We start from the raw sequence: 20,247 nt of genomic DNA, 5'->3' as shown, positions 1-20,247 counted from the left end.
TTTTTTTATTTATACGTGTTATACGATATCTAATTGCCCGTTCTTGGAGAGATGGGTAAAGAAATTGTAAATTTAAGATCAAAGATTTAATATCGCTCGTAAATTTCAATGCTTCAGTGTAAGGATCGTTATTTCCGAAGGTGTTTTCAAGGAAAGCTATCAGATTATCTTGAGGAAGTATGAATGCTTCTGGTGTTTTATTGTAGGCCTCTTTTATATCCTCTTTAGTTTGTTCAGTGAGTCCGGTTTCTATTGGTGGGTTTGTCCTTTGTTTCTTTCTTTTTCGCTTAATGGTTTTATCCTGCTGTATGTGGCTGGCAGGTGAAACGGGTGGAGGCTGCTAACAGTGTCATCTAGGGAATTGTTTTCATTCGTGGCCGTTGATACTTCTGAGCGACCTCGTTTAAGGCCTAGTTTTAGTGCAGTAGTTGTGTCCTGTTGTGCAGTATCTGTAATAGGGGTCACGCTGGAGGTGTCTGTCGGCTGTGTGTTATCTAGTAAAAGGGTTGTGTTCATGGATAATTCGGAATTTGAATTAGGAGTTTCGGTCACATTAACAGTTGGAGGATTAGATCATTTAGAAGCAATGTGTCCTGGTTGTTTACAGATAAAACACTCCATTTTATCTGTAGATAAAAAGATTCTGTTGTCAATACCTTCAAAAGGTATTACAATTGACGTTTGTAACTCAAAATTATCTGTATTGGAAAAAACATATACTTGGCGTCTAAAGCTAAGGATGTGAGAGTACTCATCACCTGGAATACCAGCTCTTAAAAAGGAAATCGGGGAGGCTAACTCAAGCCCAAGATTTTTAATGGCACTTTCTACTAAATCGTGCGGAACGGTTGGGGAAATATTTGATATGACAATTCTTTTCGTGGGGGAAACCAGTCTGCGAATATTTAGGGTAATGTTCCCTATCTGAATATTACGATGCGATGTTAATAACTGTTCGACTAGATTGGAATTGGTAAGATAAATACATATCCTATTATTGGATATCCTAGAAGCAAAAGAAATTTGTTTGGGACCGATAATGTCGCCTATAGCTCTAACATAGTCATGTAATTTAAGGTTTTGATCAGCATGTAATACTACCGCTTGGGTGTGCTTTGGAAACGAAGGTTTTACTATGGATGTAACTATGGATGCATACGACGTTGTTTGTCTAGAAGTTGCATTATCTGTAGTTTGAGACATATTTGAATCTGAACTGTTTTGCACGTTACTGCCCATGTAGTCAGAAGCAGAAACAATATTATGAAATATAATAATTATTTGTTTAGTTTAGAATATTGTTGATATTTACACATTTTGCCGGCACCACTGGTAGCCGGCTAGATCACTTTTCGATGTTTATGCTAGTCCATTAATATTATTGATGTTTCTAATTAATGTAAAAAGCAAAAAAACTGGATCTAATTATAGTTCCAAATAAACTAAACAAATCTAAATTAAAATGTTCAAATACGTACGTTATAATTATTGTTATCACTCTCACTGGTAAACTCGTATTTCACCGCTATTAATAAACACAGCTGCGATCGTCGGTGTTTACACGTTGAGGTACTATAATCGACTCCAAATTCTAGTTTTATTTTAAAAGATTGTTCCATAATATTTGCTAAATTTGAAGTAAACGCGCCACAAAAGAGTAACTTTGACACAGTTTGAATTTTGAAACTCTTTTGTGGCGCGTTTACTTCAAATTTAGCAAATATTATGGAAAAATCTTTTAAAATAAAACTAGAATTTTGTTTTGCATCGAAATGAAAATACATTTTCGCGCCACGTAATTTTCATAGCAGATCTTTTGAAGCCCGAATATTGTGTGCGCCACTCATTTTTACGGCGTTTAGCGGTTTTTTATTCTTGTATTAGGAGTTTTTCAAGTTATTTACAAATTAAATGTATAAAGTTGAATGCAATTTTTCTCGATTACACGTTAAGCTTTAAATGATGACCTTTATCGCATTATCTCCCAAATGATCTAGTGTCCATCGAATGTACACTACATTTATTTCTAGTCGAAACAGATTGAATAGAAATATTGGGATGGCCGGTAAATGAACTCGGATTGCCCGTTGCAGATCAAATTTAGCGTCTTAACCACTACAACTACATATACCATTTCGGGAATAATCGTTAATTGGATTATACTTTTGTAGCTTAATATCTTCTAAACGATTTAACCGGTTTTGATCACTAGACATGGGTTTGAAACGTATTGACAAGTAGTATCTGATGCATCTAAGGTCAAGTATGAAAACTAAAGCTATTACAGGAATTATTATTGAGCTTGAAAAAGCGTTTTTCCCATTGGAAATAGATCTGATTATATTTATGAAGCCTATAACTTAAAAATTCGAATTTTCCCGGATATGAGATAAACACCGTTAGATTTGTCTAGAGTCCTTCTACAAACGCTCAGTTATTGGCACAATTCGTACGTTGAAATTTTGTGTAATTGTCGAAAAACCAAAATTTTCAAAGTTTAGTTTTTCAGTTTTTCGGCTATACTGAGCCGTGTGTATGTCTGAGCTTGATTGCTTAGGCACCATTTGAAAGATTAACTCAACCCTATTGATTTGGTGTATTTACGAATTTCCTGTCTCTCCTTGAACCTAAGATATATACGCCCAAGAAAATTGACATTTTGTATCTACCTAGCCCTATAGCTGGCTTACGGGTAGTCAGAAGTCAAAAATTACACCGGGTCTGAATCGCCCCTCACACCCTCTTGAAACATAGAAAAAAAATTCAGATCGGTAAAATTTTTCCACATACATACATACATACATACATACATACATACATACATACCACATACATACATACATACATACATACATACATACATACATACATACATACATACATACATATACAGGGTGTCCAGAAACTCTAGCGACAAACAAAGACGGGAGATTCCTCAGATAATTTTAAGATAATTTAACCCAGTTCACCCAGTCCGAAAATGCTTCCTAAGGGAGCTAGAGCTACAGTGGAACCTCGATAAGTCGGCCTCCAATAACCCGGAAGTCCGGCTAACCCGGATCGATTTTCATCAGAGAAGATAAAAATGTTTTCACTTTGACTGAGTTTTTTTACCAAGAAATAAACAATAATGTATACAACTGTACGTAATTTAGATGTACTGAACATAAGCATTTCATTTTTTTGGCAATTATATCTTATATAGTTGTATAGTTGTATAGTTTATCTGTAAGAGTACCGTATTTTATTAATTTTTACCATATTCTTCTGCTAACCCGGATTTTCAATAACCCGGATCGGCCGCGGTCCCGATTAATCCGACTTATCGAGGTTCCACTGTATTTGAAGATGGCGTCTGGTAATTAGTTTTTCTTAAATGCCTCTGAAACGCTTCCATTTAGAAAATCAAAAATTGGTACACCTATGTACCTTCCAGAGGTTAATCTATTCCATACATTGCAAATTTCTAGTAGCGGCCATAGGCGTCCGTTTTGGGTAGGGCAACGGTCACTGTATAGCATAACTTTTTTGTCTTTAATTTTTAAGCATTTTTGACTCTGGATTATTAAATTGTGAGGTATTCCAGTACTAAAAGGTACCCTTGCTTTAAGTCGATAGGATACACCGTTTTCTAGAAAAATCAATTTGAAAATTTTTCGTTTTCTGGATTTAAAAAAAAAAATTAAAAAAAACTATTTGGAAAAACGAAAACTTGTACGTTTAATTATATTTCAGAGACGAATCGATTTCATTAATTGCGAATTTCTAGTATCAGTCATATGCGTCGGTTTTGGGTAGGTCAACGGGTATTTTATCGCATAACTTTTTTGTCTTTAATCTTTAAGCATTTTTGACACTAGATTATTAAATTATGAGGTATTCTAGTACTAAAAGTTACTCTTGCTTTAAGTTGGTAAGATACATAGATTTTTGAATTTTTTTTTATTTTTTTTTTCAAATTCAGGAGACGAAAAATTTTCAAATCGATTTTTCTAGAAAACCATGTGTCCTACCGACTAAAAGTAAGAGTACATTTTAGTACTAGAATACCTCACAATTTAATATTCTTGAGTCAAAGATGCTTCCAATTTTAAAGAAAAAAAGTTATGCGATAAAATAACGTTGCCACACCCAAAATGGACGCCTATGAACGGTACTAGAAATTCACAATGGATGGTACCGATTTATCTATAGAAGATAAATATGCGTACCAATTTTCGTTTTTCTAACTAGAAGCGTTCTGGAGGTATTTAAGAAAAACTAATTACAAGACGCCATCTTCAAAGAGCTCTATCTCCCTTAGGAACCATTTTGGGACTAGGTGAATTTGGCTAAATTGTCTTAAAATTATCTGAGTAATCTCCTTTCTTCGTTTGTCGGTAGAGTTTCTAGACACCCTGTATATTTATCCACAAACATTTTCCCATGTTTAAATAAAAATTGAGTCCTACTTCTGAGCTCGTTAACTTTTGAATGGTATAACCGATATTCAAAATTAAACATGCGTTGGAAAGATAATGATCTGTGCTATCAGAGGCCGCAAAGGTCGGACTTTTAAGTTTTGGGAACGAGAACGAAAAACAGACCCCAATTGGGAAGGGCCGTAAAATCCACACCCTTCTTGGACCAAAATGGAGAAGTAACATATGGATCGACGAGTTTTCCCCTAAACTTTAAGATGGGATTTGTCTCAATTTTCAATTCAGTCAGGTTTAGAAAATCGAAAATTTCGTGTGTATATATAGTGTCGCATGTAGAGGTGTTGTGCGCCACTGGCGAGAACTGCCGTTCTCTGGTAATTAAATGCAAAACCAGAAGTTTATTATGGTTCATTTTCTTCAATGTGACCGTTGTCAAAACTAGGAAAATTGTTGTAAATAAACAGAAACAATCTAAAATATTCCCAGTAGTATATTAATCTAGGTAGAATATTCCCGGTATAATAATAATCTTAGTACACAATTGGAAATTAAAATCTTTAAAAAATAACCAATATAAAGCAATGAAATAAACACATTTTTATAAAACGGTTCTTATAGGTTATTTATTAATAACCATTCCCATCCCCCTTGAAAATATTTAAAAAATACATTTTAACTTAAAATAAATTATATAATAATGTGTGTATTTTTGTTTCAGTTTCTCTTCCCTCTCATTTTTTGGATTGTGATTTGTACAAAATGCGAAGACGTCCAAAAGACAGCGGAAGACAGGACCATAAGAGAATTGAAACCTCCGGATAAGTTAATATTACAAAAATCGGAACCTTATTTAATTAAAAAGGAAGAGCCATCTTTTCTTTCTAAAGTAGCATCATGGATATTTCCATTCGGAAATTCCAAAAAAGATCAAACCACAGCAGAAGGAGGCTTTGGAAAATATCAGTATTTACCCCCTCCAAATAACCAAGACGATAAAGATTGCACTCCCTGCAATCTAGAGCCTTGGATTCCTATTGCAGGCCATAGTAATATCCGCAATAATGTATACCATAATAGTATTTCTAGTCCTAGTTTAAGTAATTTTTTACCAAATGCTCCTTCGGGATTATATGGAGCACCCCAACCGCAATATGGTCCACCAAAACCGGAATATGGTCCACCAAAACCTGAGTATGGACCACCAAAACCTGAGTATGGACCACCAAAACCTGAGTATGGACCACCAAAACCTGAGTATGGACCTCCTAAACCGGAATACGGACCTCCAAAGCAAGAATATAGTCCTCCAAATCCTACATATGGAGCCCCACAACCTGTATATATTCCTCCTAAACCAAATCCCACTTACGATCTGCCTTTGCCATCAATACCACAACAAAATAATTACATTCCACCAGGAGATATATTTATAGCAGATTACATGTTACCTCCTCCTATTAACTTTAAAATGCCATCACTACTTTACATTCCATCTAAAAATGGATTTAGTTCTCCCCCAAAAAATATCTTCAGGCCACCGCCTAAGGAATTTTATGGCCAACCTCCCAAAGATATATCTAGGCCTTCCTTTAGTGGTTGGTATCCTCCTCCACCAAAAGATATATACTCATCTCCATTAAATCCAGGCAGACCGTTTAATCCCAAACGCGACTATGGTCCTCCAAAACCCAACTACGGACTGCCTAAACCTAATTATAATTCAGCTCCAGCTCAGTCGTACGGTACCCCAAATATTCCTGAGCAAGCTATACCAAATGTGCAGTATGGAGCACCAAATGAACAGTATGGCCCACCAAATACACAGTATGGACCACCAAGTTCACAGTATGGACCACCAAATTCACAGTACGGACCACCAAATGTTCAGTATGGTCCACCAAATTCACAATATGGTCCACCTCCTGAATTTTTAGCTCCGCCAACTCAAACTAGTCAGTCTACAATTTTGCAGCCAGTCCCGAACAGTTTTTCCACTCAGGATTCTATCAGTCAAAGTTTTGTTCCTCCTCAAAGTACATCTCCATTTTCTTCAGTGGGATCAAAAGTGCCTGATGCGTTTTTAAATCAACATAATGCTCAAAATTCGTTTAATCCAAATATAGGACCATCAGCACCACAAAGTACGGGCTTGAGTGATAATTTCCCTTCTGGATTTTCTAACATACCTCTGGAATCTGGACGTATTCCACCACCATATCCTTCTGATAGCTATGGTAATCCAGTTACTGGAGATTCTATTGATACTCATAACATACCATTTGACTCATTACCAGCTCCGAGCGGAGACAGTGATAATTCGCAGGCATACGTAAATCAACATTTTCCAAATTTGAGCCCTATGCCGGTCCCACCAAGATATGAATTTAGAAATTTCCACAAAAACCAACAAAAACCTGTAGATAGTGTTCAAGTGCAACAGAGTGTAAAAGTAGCAGACTTTGTTGCCAGTATCGAGCACCCTATTAAAGTAGTACAATCGCCTCTCATTGAACTTCAAGTAGTTGAACAACCAAACCAAAATTATCCAGAACCAATAACATATAATCGAATTGCTAAAACTCATTATTCTCCAGGAAAAGATCAAGGTACAAGTCCTAATCATATTAAACCTTTTAAACTTAGCGAAAATCCAATAGTTGTTGATGACACAAACACTGCTGCTAGTAATATTAACAGTACAGTCGCTAGTCCAAATGGTTTTCAGGTCAAAAGAAATAACGATAAAGATGTATTTGTGCCCACTCTTAACACGTTTAGTGCTGTTACACCTACGGGTAAAACCGAAAGCAATGAAGAATTAATTAAAAACTTTTTAATCAACAATGGATTAGTCGGAGATGACAAAAGTAGAATACAGTATCAAAATAGTACATTTAAGGGACCTACTCTGGATTATAATGACTGGGTGCCTAAATTCCAGCCTCCATCAATTCCCAGTTCGATGCTACCACCACCTGCTCATTTTAAACCAACATGGCCACCACAACCCAGTACGCAAAAACCGAAACAAATTATTATTCCCTATACAAATAACAAAATTGGTAATCATCAGAATGCCTACAGGAACTTCCTTGAAAGCTATTCAACGTTGGTACCTGTTTATACACCACCTATGCCAACAGAGCAGTCTGATTGGTCCAAATATTTAAACGACATACAAACTACCAAATTAACCAAAGTTTCTGGAAAGCCGTTCTCTTCATCCAGTACTGCTGTATACAATATTAAAGATCTTCTCGGAGCTAACACTAGAAATCCACAGGATCCAGTCAAACTTCCATACGATGTAATTTCCTTGCAAAAAAATATTGACCACTGGACACACCAGTCATTTTCTGCGGGAAAAAATGAAGAGAAATCTGTGCCTCCAAAACAGATTCCTGGTGATTATTTTACAACAAAAGCTAACAACGACGCCACAACTGCTTCAAATGATATATTTGACCACCATTTAGCAGAATCTTCCAGAAAAGAAACATTCTCAGCTCATACGGACATTGAAAGTAACTTGATTGTAGCTGCTGAGTCGCCTTTGCCAGAAAGTACCACCGCGGTGGCTACAACTGCGAAGGGACATTTACTGACTGATTATCAAAGGTAAGAAAGTTTTTTTTTATAACAATGACCAATACATGACATGATCTTATAGAGTACATTCTTCTTCTTATTAAACTGAATGGCTCTCTGAACGAACTGAAATATAAGACGGCTTTGGTTTCGTTTTCCAACGGAACGAAAATGTTTATTCATTTTTATTTCTATTATTTTACTCCTATTTGAGTATAAGAGTCCATTTTTCATTGGAATTTTCCGCACCGGACAGGTGAGCTGTGAATTGCATATTGTAGAATTCCCTCATCTTTACTTGCTCCAGCTTGCTAGGCTTGTTAGGCTTGCATTTATAGAAGCCACGGAGATGTAACAAAAAAATGGTCCCAATGAGGTGTTTAATTTAATATTATTTTATATTTTATTAGATTGAAAGCTTTGACGTGTTTCTAGTAGATGTCGCTAAGACACCCATGCCATTTCGTTAGTTGCAGTTCGAGGCTAGTAGGCCTGAATTATTTTAATTTGTTCAGAGATAGCTACATATGCATTCTCTGATGAGAAACTAACATATTTTGAAACCGGTCAGTGCTTATAGCGACTTCTGAACGAGCTGAATGGATTCGTTTTGCAACGAAATGAAAATGTTTATTAATTTTTAGTTTTTACTTTGATGTTAAAGTTTTTTTATTTTTAGATCTTCGTGGAAATCAGCCTATGTTACTGTCTCTCCATACACCAAAGAAAAAGTTTACGTAGTTACCCCCCAAGCCTACAGCTTTGTAACTGCTAGCCCAGCTATATCCTGGAGTATGGCTCCAAAAGTACAAAACGGCACCAATAACAACATCACTCTAGACGCTCGTAAGTTTTCCATCAGAATAGAACCACAGAACAAAGAATCCCGAGAAAAGATGCAGAAAGACAAAAAGACTAGTGTTAAAGTTGTGTACAGTGAATGGCCACATTTGAGTAAGTATTACGTATCCAGTAGTAATTGTTTTTTGGGTTTAAATCATTATTTAAATACACAGTAACCGCCACGCTACTAGATACACGAGAACATTCGGCTAATACAGTCCTGGACTGTACTCTTGTTGCACTATTTACTTTTATGTCTATCTAATTTCTATCTATCTAATTAGCCTTCTTCGGTCCATCTTTGGACATAGGCCTCCCCAATCCTTTTCCATTCTTCTCTGTCTGTCGCTACAGTTATCCACCTAGAGCCAACGTGCTTCTTGACATCATCTGCCCATCTCATTTGTGGTCTTCCTCTGCTTCGTTTATATTGCCACGGTCTCCAATTTATGAGAATTTTGTTCCATCGGTCTTCCTTTTGTCTTATAGTGTGTCCGGCAAATCTCCATTTCAACTTTGCAACTTCTTGTCTAACATCCCTAACTTTGGTTTTCTCTCTTATCCACTCGTTTCTCTTTTTATCCAATAGTTTTATGTGCAACATTTGCCTTTCCATTGCTCTTTGCGTCTTTATGATCTTGTCCATGTTTGCTTTTGTAAACGTCCACGTTTGTGAACCATAAGTGAGAACAGGGAGTACGCATTGATTGTATACCTTGGTCTTAAGATGTTGTGGATATCTTTTGTTTTTAAGGATGTAGCTTAGTTTTCCAAATGCCGCCCATGCCAGTCTAACTCGTCTTTTGATCTCTGCTGTTTGGTTTTCCTTGTTAAGTTTTATAATTTGACCCAGATATATATAATCGTGAACTTGTTCTATTTCATCTTGTCCGATCCTCATTGTGATGTCCTCATCTGTATTTGTTATGATTTTGGTCTTGCTGTAATTCATATTAAGGCCTATCTTTCCGGCTTCTATGTCCAGTTCTTTCATCATTTCAAACAATTCTTCTTTTTTATCGGTTATCAATACGATGTCATCGGCGTACCTTAGATGGTTCAAGCGTTGTCCACAAATTTTTATACCTTTTTCTTCCCATTCTAATCTTTTAAAGATATCTTCCAGAACCTGATTGAAAAGTTTCGGTGATATTGTGTCACCCTGTCTTACGCCTCTATTTATTTGAATTGATTGTGTTCCTTCGTATACTTTAATTGTTGTTGTGGCATCTTTATATACAGGGTGTCCCGAAAAGAATGGTCATAAATTATACCACACATTTTGGGGTCAAAAATAGTTCGATTGAACCTAACTTACCTTAGTACAAATGTGCTCACAAAAAAAGTTACAGCCCTTTGAAGTTACAAAATGAAAATCGATTTTTTTCAATATATCGAAAACTATTAGAGATTTTTTATTGAAAATGGACATGTATAATTCTTATGTCAGGAACATCTTAAAACAAAATTATAGTGAAATTTGTCCACCCCATAAAAAATTAATGGGGATTTTGTTCCCTTAAACCCCCCCAAACTTGTGTGTACGTTCCAATTAATTCATTATTGTGGTACCATTAGTTAAACACAACATTTTTAAAACTTTTTTGCCTCTTAGTATTTTTTCGATAAGCCAGTTTTTATTGAGATGCGGCTTCTTTTTCGATATATTTACGTAAAAATTTTATGGGGGTTTTGTTCCTTTAAACCCCCCTAATGTTTGTGTACGTTCCAATTAAACTATTATTGTGGTACCATTAGTTAAACACAGTGTTTTTAAAACTTTTGTCTGTTAGTCTTTTGTTCATAAGTCACCTTTTTCGAGATGTAGCTTCTTTTTCAAAATATACCTAAAAATGTAAATTATAAATAAATTTTCAGATTATTAACAGGTCTCTATAACCGTACTTAACCATATACAAATATGTGGTGGATTCGACAAATATTCAAAATATCTCGATAAACACTGGCTTATCGAAAAAGTACTAAGAGGCAAAAAAGTTTTAAAAATAGTGTGTTTAACTAATAGTGCCACAATAATAATGTAATTGGAACGTACACATAAGTTTGGGGGGGTTTAAGGGAACAAAACCCCCATAAAATTTGTATGGGGTGCACAAATTTTACTTCATTTTTTTTTTAAGATATTGCTGTCGTAAAAATGCCACATGTCAATTTTCAATAAAAAATCTCTGAGAGTTTTCGATATATGAAATAAAATCGATTTTCATTTTGTAACTTCAAAGGGTTGTAACTTTTTTTGTGTGCACTATTGTATATAGGTAAGTGAGGTTCAATCAACCTATTTTTGATCCCAGAATCTGTGGTATAATTTATGACCAATCTTTTCGGGACACCCTGTATATTGGCTATTAGGTCTGTATATCTGTGGTCAATTCTGCTGTTAATCAAAGAACTTTTCACTGCCCAATGTTCGACACTGTCAAAAGCCTTTTCGAAATCTATGAACGCTACATATAGAGGGATGTTGTATTCATTTGCTCGTTCTATAAGGATTTTCATACTTAATAAATGATCACTTGTGCTAAATCCCTTTCTAAAACCAGCTTGTTCTTTCGATTGGTATCCGTCGAATTTTGTCGTCAATCTGTTGGTTAAAATTTTTGTTAGGAGTTTATACATTACATTGAGGAGTGTTATAGGACGGTAGTTTTTTATATCTGCTTTGTCCCCTTTCTTGTGTAAGATAATGGTTACGGATTCCTTCCAGTTGTTTGGGATTCTTTTTTCTTTTAATATTTTGTTAAAAAGGGAATAGAGAGTATCAATTACCACTTTTCCACCATATTTCAGCATCTCTGTAGTTATTCCATCTTTTCCAGTCGATTTGTTGTTTTTCATTTCTTTCAATGCCTTCTTTATTTCTGATTTGCTTATTTCTGGCTGTAATTCTGAATTGACATTTTTTATTTTCGACTTAAGTTGGGTTTTTATTTCTTCTGATGGTTCCTTTTTTGTTTTATATAACTCTGAGTAGAAATGTTGGATTATATTTATGATGTCGTCTTTAATGTTTGTTTCTACTCCGTTTACGTCTTTTATTTTGTTTATTTCAAATCTGCCGAGTTTCGGTCTTAAGCATTTCATATTCTTGTTGTTCTGTATTACTTCTTCTATTTTTATTTCTTGTTCTTTTCTCTTAGTTTCTTTTATCATTTTGCTTATTGTCTTATTGATTTCTACATATTCTATAGATTTCCTTTTGCCTTCTTCGACAAGCTTTCTTCTTTTATCCATAAGCTTCTTTGTTTCTTCTGATACATAGTTGTCCTTTTTAACATCCTTTTTTGCTATTTCTTTTCCTGATGTAACCATCGTTGCTGTAAGTATGTTGTTTATTTCGTCTATATCTTTATCATCACTGTCTAATTTTTCGGTGAATTGTTCTTTTATGTCTAACGACGTTAAAACGTCAGAAAATGTATAGAAACGGAATATTAACATAGAAAGTTAACAGTTAATAGAACAGCTGTATTTGACGTTTATTTATAGTTGTCATTGTGTTAAAGTTGTAAAAGTTTTAAAATATTGTAATATTCTTGATGTTTGAATAAAGTTATTTTTTCTACAACCGTGTCAAAAATGCAATTTTTAGCACTCCATACGAGCGTTAAAAATGATACTTTAAGGCACTAGTGCTTTAATAGTATATTGTGCAACAAGTGCAGAAAGGTACTAATTTCTCACGAGTTTGAAAAGTTGCGGTACGAGCGCAAGCGAGTGCCGCAATTCAAACGAGTGAGAAATTACCTTTCTGCACGTGTTACACACTATACTTTTTCTACAAGCACAGTTTTTCCTAAAAATAAAAATCACAATTTCCAAACGAAGATTAATTATAATAGGTACCTATGTGATAAATTTTAAACTGTATTTAATTAATACTAATCAATTTAAATTCCTTATACCCAAATAAATTGCACAGAAATCAGTTAAAAAATTAATGCACTGCCTTAATTTGTTTAAATTTAAACTATTTTAAAAAATTATTAGGTACACATTATTGACGTTGTATTTATACAGTCACGGATTTACACAAAACCTACTTCATTCGACGTCTCTTGCAGATGTTGCTAAATCCTTATTGGTTATTTGATAATTATAAAATGTTTAATAAGAATAAAATTGTAAAATAAAACAGTTGTAACATCCATAATTTAGTTTCTATGCTATAGTTAAATATAATAATTGTCTTATAGGTTATATATTTGTCTAAAGTTTAACCACGGATGTAAACAGAATATAACGTTACTCAGAATGAGGTAGTCAACTGTGCAGAAAAGAACTTTTCCGCAAATCGCCAGGAAATTTTGACATTCCTGTCAAAATTTCTTGAAGAAAAAGTCAGGACTTCCTTACTGTAAGGAAATGTCATTTCCTTACTGTAAGGAAATGATATTTCCGTACAGTTGTTAGTGTTCTACATAAATGATAGAAAATACTTGGCATTTGAAAAAAATTGGCATTGAAATAAATTGGCATTGAATACTTCAGCATTGAATAATTGGCCCATAATGTTGAAGATTTCATCTTTAAACAAAGGTCTAGGAAGTATGCCATTACAACATTTTCTGAGAAAGAACTCGTATTTTTACTCATGCGATAATCCATAAAACGTCTGTATGCATTTTCGTACTTTTCTCTTGATTTCTTTGGCAATAATTCTAACGAAGCAGTATTCACTGCTTCAACCAGCTCTGGAGGAGTCCCAGGAATGGAAATTTCATCATCACTTATCATTTTACTTTCGAGAACACCAGCAATTAAATTTATAAGCGTCAAGTTTGACAATTCAACCTCAATACGTTTCCATAGTAACCCAAGTAATTTTATTAGGAATTTCAAAGCACCATTTATTTGGGAATAAAATTATCGCGTTTTTTTTAAATCAATCAATATCTGTCGAATTTTAAACGATTTGCGGAAAAATAGTATGTTTACCTCGTAGGAAAAGCCACATTCCTGGACTCTGTGTTGCTAAGTCTCGGCTTGCGCCTCGACTTAGCAATCTTCACAGTCGTCCAGGAATGTTAAGCTTTTCCTACCCGGTAAACAATGTACTATTGCGGCACAGAAACGTCACTTTGCGGCACAGAAACGTCACTTTTCTGCACACTAATGTCAAATATCTTATACTGTGAGTAAATATCAAGTTTGCTAACATAAAACTGTGCAGAAAAGTGCATTTTGTATAGTGGTTGTAGAAAAAATATTTTTAAGGCACTGCAGTTCGTATTGACCGTATATGCAATTTTGATGTAATGTCAGAAAAATATAAAATTGGAATGTCAGTCAAGTTCAAGTAAAAGTTTTTGTAGATATTGTCCTGTACTTACGTTTGTAGAAAAAATTTTGTATGATATGCGTGTTAAAAAGTACATTTTTAAGGCACTCATGTGAATTGCAGAACTCGCTATCGCGCATTCTGCAAACTTTCACATGCGTGCCTTAAACGTGTACTTTTAACACTTATATCATAAATAACTACTATTAAAGCAGAGTAACAATACATACAATTAATTAATGTATTTTTTGTATGGAAAAACAAATATTTTTAATAGTTTCTTGACAATAACACGACAGGCATGAAAGTCACATCTGAGAACGGACCGGATTAGCCCATAAGCATAGCAATTAGGTACCTCCCCATGTGTCTAGTAGCGTGGCGCTTACTGTATTTTACTATATTATATTCTTCCTCTTTTGGCTGTTTTATTGTGTGAACTACGTACTTTTTCACTATCTTTGGAAGATGTCAGTTCTACACCGGCTATCATCATCTTTAACAGCTATCCCAGGCAACCAAATAACGTTTCAAAAACTTTAAAAAGACGTCATAATTATCACCAAACCACTTCAGTTCATCACGTTTTCTCGAACGTCGAAAGTCACGTGAATATATCCCACCATAACTGACGTCATTTTTATCACGTTTTAGATACGTGATATCAAAAACGTAGTTTTTATGTCGTTTTTTAGATTATTTTTCATTTTATGGTTTTAAAAATACACAATAATAATTATTCGTATGGACATTGTTGGTATTGCAATTTTTCATTTAACTGTTTTAAATTTAGCTTATAGGCTAAAAGTAAAACCAAGAAAGACTTTATAAAATGCAAATTACAATCAAATTAAAATACCCTCAATGCAACATTATAGAATTTTCACTTTTTCTATAGGTAGGTATACTTACTGTGTCAAAACTGAAACAACATACAAACTAATAAATAATTTATTAACAAACTAGCTGACCCGGCAGACTTCGTACTGCCTCAATAGATAAAAACAAACTTTTGTATACAATAAACTTAAAATTAAAAGGAATTCGTAATTAATAAACAAAAATGCTCGATGTGAATGAGGTTTTATTATTATTTTTAATTAATTACACATGCTGTTTGAAATAATAAAGTTTAGTTAGAAGTAACAAAATAAAGTTTGTAGTGCAACAGTTACAATCTTAAATTTGTTTATCTTATAATGAATATAACAGCTTTATTATATCTACATTCAAAACAACCCTCTATTTATGATTGGGTTCGGGGAGATTCCAAGTCTATAGGTGTTGATTACGTAATGTTCAAACACGTGTATATATTCAACCAAAAACTGACGTTTCCTCGACGTTATTGACGTCACTTGGTTGCCTGGGATTCTATGCATCGTCGGATGTAAGCCTCCCTTAGATGTGTTCATTCATTTCTGCTCATCGTTTTTTTGCGTCTATTCGTGACCAGCCATTCGCTTGATGTCATCAGTCCATCTGGTAAGGCAACCGTGTGGCGTAATCTCTTTTATTAAGAAAATTCGGCCATTTTTCAATCTTTATGGCTTCTCGCATAATTCCTGATTTATAGAAATGCATGGATGCTAAGTAGAAGAAAAAATAGTTGTAAAAAAGGATGCAAAAATAACAAAATCATACGAAGTAGCTGAACTGAAAAAAGAAACAACCAGGCAAAAGTATCAAGAAGAAATAGAAAAATTGTTTTTGGAAACAAAGAATGAAGCCACAGATGTAGAAGAAAGATGGGAACAAATAAAACACATTACAAAAGAAGTAAGCAGAAAATTGATACCCAGAATTAAAAAACAGACAAGAACTAAGGAGTGGTTTGATAGGGAGTGTGTAGAGCTGTCAGAAGAGAAGAAAAAGTTAAGAATACGTATGTTGACCAACCCTAATGACAAAAACAGAGAAGAGTATAACCACGTACGAAAACAGTTAAAGAAAAGTTGCAGAAGGAAAAAGAGAGAATTCAATGAAAAAAAGTTGCAGGAGATAGAAGAAAAATTTAAAATAATGAAATAAGATCATTTTATCAAGAGGTAAAAAAAGTAGAAAAAGGTTACCAAAGCAAAACAAGCTACGTAAAGACCATAGAAGGAGAGCTAGTAAGTGAGCCGGGAAAAGTTATGAAAGAATGGAAAATGTATTTCGAAACGTTACTAAACAGTGATGATGAAGATCAGGGAGAGGACGAAGACAGAACAGAGGGTGCAGATATAAGAATAGCCGAACCAACCAAAGATGAAGTGCAAATTGAAAAAGAGTTGTAAGCAAATTGAAAAACAATAAAAGTCCAGGTCCAAATGAAATAAGTGCAGAAATGCTGAAAGCGGGGGGAAGAAAACTACTAGAAAAGGTGTATGAACTGATAAGACTTACATGGAAAGAAGAAAAGATGCCTGAAGAGTGGGCCAGAGCCTGGATAATCCCATTACATAAAAAAGGGGATGCAACGATGGTGCAAAATTACAGGAGTATTGCTTTGCTGGACGTGTGCTATAAAATATTTGCTAGGATTGTAAGAGAAAGATTAGAGGTATACGCAGAGAAACTAATAGGAGAATACCAAGCAGGATTTAGAAACAATAGATCGACGACAGAGCAAATATTTAACATAAAAGAAATCCAAACAAGCTGCTACGAACATAAAATGGTTTTATATGCACTATTCATAGATTTTAAGCAGGCCTATGACAAAATTAATAGAAAAAAAATGTACGAAGCCCTACGGCAAATGGAAATACCAGAAAAACGAATCAAGTTAATAAGAATTATCTTAAATATGACATCTAACGAAATAGTGTGGAACAGTCACAAATCGGAAGAGTTTATAGTCAAAAAAGGACTTAGACAAGGTGACCCTCTATCAACTGTGTTATTTAACCTAGTTTTGGAAACAATTGTAAGGAACAGCAGAATAGAAACACAAGAAACGATCTACCGTAACGAACATCAATGCATGGCCTACGCCGACGACCTTGCACTGCTAGCAAAAACTAATACCGAATTAAATAAAATCATGAGAAGATTAGTCAGAGAGGCAAAAAAATTCGGCCTAGAAATAAATGAAGAAAAGACGAAGTATATGGTGCTAGGCAACACAGAAAGAGAACCTGTAGATATGCTAAAGTTAACAGCGTTCGATGGAAAAGAATATAAATTTAAACGAGTAAATCACTTTACATATCTAGGTGCCATTATAGATGAAAAAGGACACGAGCAAAACGAACTAAAGCACAGGATAGCTAAAGATAACCGAAAGGTCGGCAGTTTAAAAAAATTATTAAAGTCAAATTACCTATCAAGAAAGACGAAAATTAGAATATACCAAACTGTAATAAGAGCAACAGTCACCTACGGATGTGAAACATGGGTACTAAACAAAACAGAAGAAGAAATGATAGAGAGATGGGAACGCAAGGTACTGAGGACTATTTTCGGGGGAAAAAATACGGCAGATGGTTGGCAAAGAAGAACTAATCAAGAATTGAGGATGCTTTACAAGGAACCAACTATAACAAGATACACAAAGGCACAAAGAATCAGGTGGGCAGGTCATGTCAAGAGGATGGATAGGTCAAGAATGCCAAAGAAGATATTACTAAGAAGACCAGTTGGGACAAGGAGAAGAGGTAGACCAAGAAAAAGATGGCACGAAAAGTTTCAAGAAGATATAGGATCGATGGAAATTACAGACTGGAAAAAGAAAGCGAAAAACAGGATACAGTGGAGAAACATAGTGCAACAATTTTTACAGAGACATTAAATCAAATTATATAACAAATATAAGACATTAGTACATATTGTCATTTGTATTATGTAAAATTGTTATTGTTAAGTTGTACAGCCCTAGGCCTCCAAGGCCTGTAGAGCAGGTTAAATAAATGTATGCTATGCTTCTTCTTCTTTAGCCCCCATTTCTATCCAACTTTGGAGATAGACCTTCCCCAAATTGTTTCATATTTGTCTGTCCTTGTCTGCGCTTTTCCAGTGAGTTCCTGCAGCTCTTACAATATCGTCCTTCCATCGCATCTGTGGTCTTCCTCTTCTTCCTGTCTATGGTCTTGAAATTTGTATTTCAGCATTCCACCTTTTATCTTCCTGTCTCACATTGTGGCCCGCAAATCTCCACTTTAACCCTGTTATAAGTTCTGTTACATTTTTTACTTTTGTTTTTTCTCTTATCCATTTGTTTGATTTTCTGTCTGGCAATTTTATTCCCAACATGAATCTTTCCACTTTTCTTTGAGTTATTTCTCTTTTGTTTATGTTGAGGTTTGTTAATGTCCATGTTTTTAAACGATACGTCAGAATAGGAAGGATGCACTGATCAAATACACAGGTTTTTAGGTACTGTTGTATCTTTGTGCTTTTTAGTATCCATCTTAACTTTCCAAATGCTACCCACGCCAATCTGATTCTTCTTTTGTACTTTAACTGTTTGGTTCTGCAACAATCTGATTCGGCAACAACCTCAATATTTACGTCTTTTATACTTATATTTTTACGTTTTACGTTTCTTATATTTATATTTATTATGTCATTTGTATTTGTCATAATTTTTGTTTTACTCATGTTCATTTTTCATCCTTTCTTCTCCGATGGGATTGCTATGGGATTAGTTTTGTTCGTTTTATTTTCCCATTCGACTGTCATAGTTGCTGTAGTTGCTGTGGTTCTATAGAGTCTACAACATCAATTTTGTGACCTGTGTGAAGATGATGTTGACCTAGAGCTGAAATTTAATCGGAATTGCACATAGAAATGGAATGTTCATAAATAATATTTTAGATTTTATTATTGGTTTGGCCTATGTAAGATCGGGGGGAAATCAGCACAAATAATTTAATAAAATCCGTGTTGTAAAGGGATGAAAGTTTTTGTTGGGCGATAAATAATATTATCTTTATTCCTTTTGATTTAGAATTTTGTCGATTTTGTCAGTGGCATTTGATGTAAGGAAAAAAAGATTTCGTATGATGAGGGTCTGAGTCCTTGGGTTGAGAGGGTCAGAATAGAATATCTCGAAAAGGAATGACACCAGAAGAAGCAGAAAAAGTATTTTCTGAGATATATTATAAACAAATCGTATAATCATTGCTTATTCCTGATAATCTAATTTTAGTAGTGTAGGCTAATTATTTAGATTATTTGCTTGACTTTTAGTTAATGATCTTCAACCTACAACAATCAAACCGACGTCTTCTCATCCACTTTTTGGTTTGATGGGTATTTCGGCATATACACCACCAGCTAATGCTACTGTTGAAACATTTGTTGGACATTCTAGGGTAAGCACTATTTTCATGATATTTAATAGTTATATTATAAGAGAGTATTGGGAAGAAATCAAAGAACTAACAATTTTGCATAAATAATGATGTTATATTTTAAATAAAGTGTGACAAGCCCAAATGGAATAAATTCATTATTTCGTAAACCAACGACTTTAAAGAAAGATCACTAAACAGGTCGGTTTTTATTTTTAAATTATAATTTTTTCGGCATACCTATGTATCATACTAGTGACGTCGTCCATCTCGGAGTGATGACGTAATCGATGATTTTTAAATGAGAATAGGGGTCGTGTCAAATCGCTTATTTGAAAGGTTGCATACTTGGTTGCACCAACAGATCTTAAGCTTAAGACCAGCTCAGCTTAAGTTAAGCTCAGCTTACGAAATTTTCAACTTGCCACAATGGATTGCCACGCTGATTGCATCTTGAACTTCGTCAAAGTTAAGCCGTGACGAAATGAGCCAAATAACAACAAGAGCTCCACTCGCTGAAGGTGCTGCGCTGAAACATCAGCCGACGCTCATTCAAGCGGGACGACCGAGACAGCGTATGAAATGGGAAAACATCCTGCGCTTTTACTATAAGGTCACAAACCTCAGTCAAGAAGCAATCGGCTACCGACAACAACTGTATGCCGAATTTTGCACGGAGTACCCAAATATTCAAGTACCTGAACAACGAGTAGCAGACCAATACCGGGTAATCATCAGAAATAATCTTATCCCCGAGACTAGACGCGATGCCATTAAAAGCGAAGTCGAAAGGGAAATTAATAACCAAGAGCTA

At 34.7% G+C, this 20,247-nt stretch overlaps 1 protein-coding gene across 1 annotated transcript in view; it reads left to right on the top strand.

The window, feature by feature from the left end:
- The window catches only part of LOC114331316 (adhesive plaque matrix protein-like), a 140,377-nt gene that overhangs the window by 106,726 nt on the left and 13,404 nt on the right, over nt 1–20,247 (top strand). The window contains exons 3-5 of the mRNA XM_028280846.2: nt 5,140–8,039; nt 8,689–8,963; nt 19,330–19,454. Coding sequence (XP_028136647.2) covers nt 5,140–8,039; nt 8,689–8,963; nt 19,330–19,454 — 3,300 coding nt within the window. The remainder of the gene's footprint in view (nt 1–5,139; nt 8,040–8,688; nt 8,964–19,329; nt 19,455–20,247) is intronic.

The sequence above is a fragment of the Diabrotica virgifera genome, chromosome 1 (assembly GCF_917563875.1).
Source record: "Diabrotica virgifera virgifera chromosome 1, PGI_DIABVI_V3a".
NCBI classification, from domain to species: Eukaryota; Metazoa; Arthropoda; class Insecta; order Coleoptera; family Chrysomelidae; genus Diabrotica; species Diabrotica virgifera.
This window is presented reverse-complemented; position numbering and strand designations above follow the sequence as displayed.